This window comes from Manis pentadactyla, chromosome 4 (assembly GCF_030020395.1).
Source record: "Manis pentadactyla isolate mManPen7 chromosome 4, mManPen7.hap1, whole genome shotgun sequence".
NCBI lineage: Eukaryota > Metazoa > Chordata > Mammalia > Pholidota > Manidae > Manis > Manis pentadactyla.
The window spans coordinates 27,172,711-27,181,630 of record NC_080022.1 but is presented as its reverse complement, the minus strand read 5'-3'; the positions used below and the strand labels follow the sequence as shown (position 1 = coordinate 27,181,630).

General features: G+C 37.2%; 1 protein-coding gene across 1 annotated transcript in view; it reads left to right on the top strand.

Moving 5' to 3' along the window:
• The first annotated feature begins 697 nt into the window (after positions 1–697).
• PSMB2 (proteasome 20S subunit beta 2) overlaps positions 698–8,920 on the top strand; it is a 28,662-nt gene continuing 20,439 nt past the window's right edge. The window contains exons 1-3 of the mRNA XM_036911931.2: positions 698–907; positions 5,106–5,228; positions 7,562–7,632. Of these exons, the coding sequence (XP_036767826.1) occupies positions 817–907; positions 5,106–5,228; positions 7,562–7,632 (285 nt within the window). The 5' untranslated portion in view covers positions 698–816. The remainder of the gene's footprint in view (positions 908–5,105; positions 5,229–7,561; positions 7,633–8,920) is intronic.

Here is an 8,920-nt window from a genome sequence, read left to right as displayed (position 1 = left end):
TGGAAGAAACATTCAGAATCGAATAAAGACTACAGATTTCTGCTGAAATGAGTGAATTGCATAGTTGTGTTTGGAGATATAAATACAACTGTTTTGCCGTTTCTCAGGAAGCTAGTATGGCTAATATAAAGACTTAATTGTGGATGTCAGAAACTAATCATAGAATATTTCAGCTTTTCTGGGAATAACTGCAAGAGAGAAAGAGATGGCTGTGCATTTTCCTATTTAAAAAAGGGGTAATGCATAAGCATTGCAAAACATTAAAAAAACAGATGTGTATAAAATAAAGTGACAGTCCTCCCTCTTTAAGTAGACCTTTTATTTTAGTCTTCATGCTTATATCTTTAACTCAAATATTTATTTTTGCTAAATATGTAAACAAAGCTCCTGACAAGTTTATTTTTCTTTAATCTGGCTTGCAGGGAAGGGTTTCCTGGCGATATTTACCAAGCAAAGGAAAACGGCCATCTAGGGACTCAAGCCTTTTGGGCACCTACATACATGTGCTCGACACTTCAGATATAGTGATTTCATTTTAGAGCGAGTTTTAAACTCAATCTGTAAAGAACCTGAGCGTTACGGAAGACAACCGGCCTAAAGGGCCGGCATTGCAATAACCCGCAAGCCCGCCCAAACAGCGAACATAATTTAAGACGCCCAGAGCCTCGCCCTCTTTCCAACTTCTCGCGACGGTTACGTCATCCGAGAGCGCCGGTGGCCGGGGCCGTCGCACTTTGTTGCTGTCTCACTGGTGAGGCCGAGAAGCCGGCGAGTCCCACGCTCTGTCGAAGCTGCAGCCCCCGGCCTCCCGCCGTCATGGAGTACCTCATAGGCATCCGGGGCCCGGACTATGTCCTTGTCGCCTCCGACCGGGTGGCCGCTAGCAATATTGTCCAGATGAAGGACGGTGAGGGGAAGCGGGGGAGGCCGGGCCGGGCCTGGGTGTAGGGGCAGTCGGAGGGAGTTCGTGGGAGGGGGGCGGTGTTGAGTACCGGGGAGGTCCGGGAGGTAGAACTCCGCCTGCGCTGGTCTGCACTTGCTTATTTTTTGGAACTCGGAGACCTGCAGACTAGCCTAGGGCCTTGACATTTGCTCCTCCCAAAGCTCCTAGGTCCGTTCCCTGCTCTGGCCATCGCTAAATGTTTAGTATGCGAGAGTTGCCTAAAAAATTGTTTTCAAGAGTGTAAGGGCCTGTTAGGCACCAGGCTCACTAGACCCTCGAATCTCTAGTACATTTTAGCTACAGATGAGGTTAGTTTGCTGGCCACATGAGGTGGGACCCTGGGGAGGGTGAGCCTGTGAGCCTAGAAACTGCATTTTCCTCCCGCTGCCTTATCTGCCCGTGTCTCAGTTGTGATACTCCTTTTCCAGTTCTCCAGGGCACTGGCTGCCAATTTTCCTTCTATTTAAGTAGTTTGTGGCGTTCGTAGACTGGAGCCCAGTCAACTTACTTGCTTTATGAGTTTGGATCCAGATACCCCACCGTTAAATCAAGTTAGTAATACCAACCTCACAAGCTTGTTGGGAGGATTGAGTGAAAAAGTTTTGTGCGTATGTTCAGCAAAGTGACAAATACTTAATAGCGGTAATACTGAGCGCTTTTGTATCAGGTGCTGTTTTAAGTGATTTAAGTTAACTCATTTATCCTTTTGAATTAAGCCCTATTACATCACCATTTTACAGGTATTAGTTCTGAGACATAGAATAAGTTTCTTAACATTGCCTAAGGCCAAAAGTGGCAGAACCCAGGTTCAAACCTATGTAGTTTGACACCAGATCTTTTGCCCATAACTGCTATATTTTCTGTCTCCCTATTAGTACCCAGTAAATAATTTGTAAAGATTTTGGTTGTTGACCTGTGGATCTAAGAGTGTTTTCATGTCTGATCATAGACATGCTGCTGATGCAAAAAGTATCATGCTTTCACTCAGATGACTTAATGTTTATTTGACAAATAGGTTTTGGGTACCTATGTGCCCGTTATGTGCTGAAGGGATGCAAAGAGTAAGATCTGGCCCCTATCTTAAAAGAAGTTACAATTTAATAAGAGACTCAGATGTGCATATGCATACAAATAATTATACGAGCTAGAAAATGATTCTGCATATGAAAAGTACAATCAAACTTCTCTAGCAGTGCAGAGGAAAAAGATTGTTTTTGGATAATCCAGACGAAGAAAAGATTCTTTCTGGCTGTAGAGATTAAGGAAAGTTTGAGGGCAGAGAATGGTTCATATTGGGTTTAAGAAAAGAAAACTCAATTAAATCTGGGGTTTCTTGCAGTATGTGAACAAAGGGAAAAAAGTGTCCACCATTGCTTTTATAAACGACAAGCATCTGATTGTCAGGCTGTTTTCACTTGGGGAGATGGAAAGAACTCTGAGGGACTTTGCTTGAGTTCTGTTCTTTCTGAAGAAGAGAGACCTGACAGTGGTTTGTTAAACATCTACTTTGTGAATTTGTATGGTTTGTTGGTAGAAGTTCTGTTTATAAACCATGCTTTCCAAGTTTGTCCATTATTTTGAATACAGCCTTTGACATACAAATGATTTTAGCATGAAGTAGTGTCTAGGTAAAACTGTAACCAAGTCAACCCATTTATAGGTATTCTGTATAATCCATAGGGGTCTAAGACATTTAAGGAAATGAGGAAATGCTATAAGATGATTCTGTATGATAAAAGAAATATCACTAGTCAGTATTAGATTGGTTTTTGGATTAGTGATTTCAGGAATAAATCCTAAGGGTATTCACAGAAAGGAAAGATCATGGTGTGGAAGAAAGATGAATTTGAGTTAGTTGTTTAAAAATGGTTGGAAATAACTGTATTCAACTCTAATTTTCCTTATAGTGTTTTCTGGTATAAAGTTTTTTATGATAGAGCTTTGGAAATGTACGAGGACTTTTTCCTACCCCTTACCTCATGAAGGAACTTGGGTGGGGTAAGCAAGAATGCTGACAATGAGCAGCCTTGTGGGATTTATTTTCTCCAAGTATAAAGTGGGAATGATACTTCCAGTCAGTTTTTTGGTTTGTCACTTTGTAAGATATTTTGATACTATAGAGAAGGTATTTCCCACAGATTGCTTGTTTATTAGAGTAGCACAACTCTGGTTTGGTTGTATGTCATATTTCATGTATCTTGTCTCCTGGTCTATATGTGAATTGCTCTTAAATTATTCAGAGTGCTTCAGCCCACACAGAATGCTCTTTTCTCTGAATTCCTGTAGCATGTATAATCTGAACTACAATGTCTAACATGGAATATAATAATACTGTATATGTACAATTTTCCCACCTGTGAGTTAGACTGGGGTAAGTGATAGTATTACCATTTTACACATGTGGAAATCAGGGCTTACAGAGGGCAAATAATTTGCCAAAGTTCAGAATGCCAAGCCCAGATTATAACCAAGGTCTATTGGATTCTAGTCTGGTTGACTTTCCACAGTATTGTACACTTATGCTGTTCATTTTGTTGTCCATTTGTTTCACATATGTAGATCTTTTAAGTTGTCAGGGATCAGAAATTCCCTAGAGTTACATAGGCTATTTCCTGCAAAACTCAGAAAGCTGTTAACGTCTATCACTTTATTTTTTATATCCCCCTTACCACTCACTCACTGGACACACAATGGATGCTTAAAAAACACTTTCGGTCTTAAAATAAGTTCATTTCAAAATTGCACAGTTTAATGCATAAAATATTAGCATTTCTTCTAAATGTGACATAAATTTTTTGTAAGTAAGCTTTTTCACCCCAAAATAAGAAGAGCTTTTTTCCTCAGTATAAAAAGAATGCAAACATACTAAGTGATGTTTTCTTATAAAAATGATGATATTAACTATAGACATTTTAGGAAATCCTGATAAGGAAAAAGAAGGAAATAAAAATTGTCCATACCCTTGTCACTGACACAAACTCAGATGTCAGTGGCATTTAATGCTCTTCTGGTCCTTTTTCTTTGCATAGATAATATATATATATATATATATTTTTTTTGCATAGATAATATATTTATAAGTGAATTTTTTCTTTTATAAACAAGTTTGTACACAGCCTTTAAATCTCCTGTAGCCTATAACAAATAAATGTGTGTTTAGGAGTTTCAAGGCAATTTGATACTATCTGTTGGTGTGTTTTGTGTTTATGTGTGTGTTGTGTGTTTTTTTCCAAAGTCTACAAAGCCATATTATTGGTATCTACAACTCAAACACTTGTAAAGTATTTAACGGTAGCATTTTGTTCTTTAAATCCTAGTAAGAGATTTTGACATTTCAGAAGCTTTCAAACAGAAAACGTGTCTCCCAGGGAAGATTATTCAGCACTATTTGAAAAATGAAAAGTGAAAGTAAGAGTAAGATAGGGAGACTTAGGCTTTTTCTGAAGTTACAGACAGACTATGGAGTTTTCTTCCTTAGGTACTAATTGCTCTCTCAGTATTTATTTATTTATCTAATCTGAATGAGTCTGGTTCAGCCAGATAAGGTTAGAGTATTGGGATTTTTGAGATGTTTTTCAATAGCTTAGTGTTCCAATATTCATTACAATTTTTGCCCTGGCAGTCATTTTAATATTCTCTTTGCTTTGGAAATGGAGCTGGTTTACTTCTTAATGTGATTTATATTCTTAGTTGATTTCCTTTTCTTTCTTGAGATGGCTCCTTTATTTAAATTGTAGCATTGGTCATTTTCATATATGCTTTTGTATGTGTAGAAATATAATAACTAACATTGTATTGGTAGAAACATTTCAGGGCTTTGTAATCATGAACCTAAAGATAATAGCCATTGGCTTGATTCCTTCAGCTTCTTTTATTGTTCTGTTCCTTGCATTTCAAATACCTTTAAATGTTTTTAACCATATTTTCAGTTGCCAGCTTTCATATATATTCTCCTACTGAAACTGATATTAAGAAGTGTGCTGATGGGTTTAACATGGAGAGTGAAAGATTTCAGAGTAATTAATAAAGTTGCCTATTAAAGTCTTCTAAAAGCAGTGGTAGTAAAATTATTCAATATACTAAGCTTGTGTTTGCCCATATAATAATAGCGGTGAATTTCTGGTAAGGTACTTTCTAATGCTGTTTTTTTTTCTTTGAGCAGATCATGACAAGATGTTTAAAATGAGTGAAAAAATTTTACTCTTATGTGTTGGAGAAGCTGGAGACACTGTTCAGTTTGCAGAATATATTCAGAAAAATGTGCAACTTTATAAGATGCGAAATGGTGGGTAATAGTTAGAATGTAGCTTTGGTTGTTTTGTCTTTAAATTTGAACTGAAAAGGAATATTCTCTACTGACAGCTCTACTGTGAACAGACCAATGTGGTTATATTTTTATTTGAATCTTCCTATTTTTAGGAACGTTTTAACTTGTCTAGACCCTCCTGATTATAAAAAGTTTTCTACAAAAATCCCACAGCAGAGGAGAACCATTATAACACTAAGGCTTGGCGGATAAAACTGACACTGTCTTGAAGATGAGCATGGTAATATCAGACTTTTTTAAGTGTTAGATATTTCAGAGGATGTGATTTGAGCTAAAATATATATATCAGTCTGAGTGCTGAAAGACCTAAGTTAAATTTGGTTTACTATTTTTTTATGTGACACGTCACTCATCCTCTTTGCACCTTCATTTTCCTTATCTCCAAAATGGATTTATAATACTAAAGAATAATATGTAAAATGCTTTGTAAACTTAAAGTTCTATATAATTGTAGGTAATTCACTATTATAAAAAATGTGTCTTCTTTCTCTGGTAAGTTCTTACCTAGAAAGATGGTTAGGATTTTTGTGATATGTTCTGTGAGCTCGCTCTGGAGCTAATGAGCTCTTATCCACTGGGAAAGGCTCCCTATCAGATAATACTAGCCACTAGCCCTCTGATGCAGGATGTTTACAGTATGCTGTAGCAGAAGGAACCTTCCTAAGAGTTACTTCACAGTTTAATTACACTGTTATACACCCCACTGGTATAATGTGGAGCTGTGAAGGAACTTAATTTGAATATAATTATATGTGTAAAATGACTAGATATTACCCATTCATATAGTATTTAAGGCAGTAAATTCAGCGTCATGCATTCAATTCCATAAACATTTTTGAGGGCCTAGTACCACAAAGAACCAAAGATGAACAGGGCTTAGTCCCTAAGCACATGGTACTTAGGTTTAAGCAAGCTCAGAACAGTTCAAGAATTATTTTTTAATAATTGTATTTTTTGCCTACATGGCTGGTGCAGGATGCCAATAATGTTTCTGAAGTACAGTAAGAACAGTAATACTTCACTGTCCTGTTCTGGGAGAGGGAGGAAGAGTAAACAAGAGTTCAGAGAGTTGCTTGTTACATGGGTGTTAGGGTCTAAAGTCAGTGCATAAAACAAAATTGTGTATGGTTAACATTGCCCTTAAAAGCCCTTAAAATTGCCTTAAAAAGCCTGTCAAGTGTAGTTTTGCATATGTAACCCTACACAGTAATTCTTATGCATGTTAAAATTTAAGAACTGAGCTAAAATAAGGAAAAGAAAGAAAAATCTATATGCAGATCGTCAAGCATCAGGCTTTAAGATATTTGTCAAATTCTTAGTGCTGTTTAGGTTAGGGGGAGAATTAAAAAGTATTTCTGCTTGTTTAGAATTGCTTCCATTGTGATTTAATATGAAGTAATAGACTTTTGAGGATGAAATTCAATAATAATGTGAAAGCACCTAGCATAGACCCTGAAACGTAGTAGCTGCTCAATAAGTATTAGACTTTTAAACTAAATCTTACCTGACACAACCCTGGTGTTTGAAACATTGTAGGGAATAATTTAACCACATGCCATCTGTCTTTCCAAACTGGTATTTATGTGTGGGTCCACTGAGTTATCGGTCATCGTGTCTTTGGCCCTAGTCCCATTTTACTGTTGGGTTAAGTTCCAAAGTGAGTGCGTTGGTAAATGCACATTTGATGCTATTCCTCTGGGTTGTACTTTTGTTGGCATTGCAACTTTTTGAAGAACTTTTATGCTTAGGATAATCTATTTTTAAAAATATTGTAGATAATAATGGAAAAAACTCTTCTTAATTACAATTTTTAATAAAGTTACTTTTTTTTTAAAGGAAACCTTGTAAAGGATGACTCTGAGACACTCCTAACTTCCAGCCTTTCTCTTCCCAATACCTTTTTAAATAAACTTTGAAAATTGGCATCTCAAGACTCCTTCCTTTGTTTTAAGTCCCTGTGTATTTGTACCCCTTTCCTTCTACACAGTCTGTTGATGGATGCATGAATAGCTTAATCAAGGCTGTGAATTTGATCTCACCACTGAGTCTGATCTTACCATAGAACAGTTACCTTGGTTCTGTTTTGTGGCCTGGAATTACTGTCAGTACTAACTAGCTATTTCACAGCTATTGTATGGGGAAAGGAACAAGAGGTAGGATTGTACTCCTGTTTCTGTGTACTCTTGAGTGTACAAAGGGTGGCAGGCTGTAAGAACAGGAATAGTGGAATGATTTGGGGTACTATTATTCTTCTGCTTCACTTCAAGTGTGACTGTTATCTCTTGTGCCAGGTTATGAATTGTCTCCCACAGCAGCAGCTAATTTCACACGCCGAAACCTGGCTGACTATCTTCGGAGTCGGGTAAGCAGTACAGCAGACAGCCTTAGCTGAAAGCAGAAACACCTGTTCTTCTATTACATTCCTATTACCCATGCATAGAATTGTTGCCCTTTTGGCCTTCTTGAGCCCTTCCCATTGCTCCTTGTTCAGTCGTCAGTCTCTTTGGATTTGTTTTTGCTTTCTGTGTAGTTGCTAATTAAAACCCAAAGGGCAAATATACATTCCCAGAGAATTTGGATGGGGCACACCAACATGAAGGCCTGTGGCAGTCTTTTAAAATTTCCTAGGGAAGGTCCATACATCGTAGTGGAGGTGAAACCCTGAATATAATATTGCAAAATTCACATTGAGATTGTGTCTTTCTATGATTGTTCTTACCAAAACACACAGAATTATTCCTCTGTCTTATTCTGGCCTTTTTGCTGTCTTAGAGGTATCTTAGTTCCATTGACAGCATGTTAAAAGATGGAACATTAAGGATTGAATGTATTAAAGATTGTGTAGGATATGCCAAGAAACTGTTCATATGATTGCTAAAGGTGTGTATTATTCCCTTCCTATAGGAACTGAGTAAATGGAGCCTTACCGTGTAACCTTACCTCCTGTGCCTGTTTACTCATTTATAAAATTGGGGTAACTTCCTAACCCCACAGGAGTGCTAGGAAAATGAATACTTGTAAATCACAATATTTAACATTTGTATGACTTTTGCATAAAGCGTTTTGCTTAATAATTTAATCTCACTATTCCATTGAGATTTATAGTAGTTAATTCTCTATCACAGGTAAGGAATGAAAAACAAAGCCGCACAGGGACTAGCTCCAGGTCACAATGCAGGTCAGACAGAGCTACACTAATGTTGCCATAATTACTCTACTTTTCTGCCTTAACATCAGTTCCTTGGGTTTTCAGTAGCCTTTCTAGAACACCAGTGCAATTTGTATTTTATTATGGTTTTAGTTAATCTAAAACAACAAATACTTTGTCATAGATACTGTAGACATTAAGTGAATTAAACTCCTTTTAGAATTGAGATAAAGGTGGCAACATGCTTCATGCAAATGCAGTGAATCTCGTTAATCACCTAGCAGAAATGTTTGCTGTCTTAACAAATAAATATCCCTTGTAGACCACTGTCTACATGTGGCTCTAGTGAATACTGAGTACTTATGCCTTGTGCTTCTAGGTCCAATCTCTGCTCCCCCTGTCCTATCAAAATAGATTGTTCTAAAATATGAATTTATATTTTAGTCATTTTATGCTGGGGAGAAAGGTCTTTATAGTAAGTGCAAAGTCACTAGATTTGGTA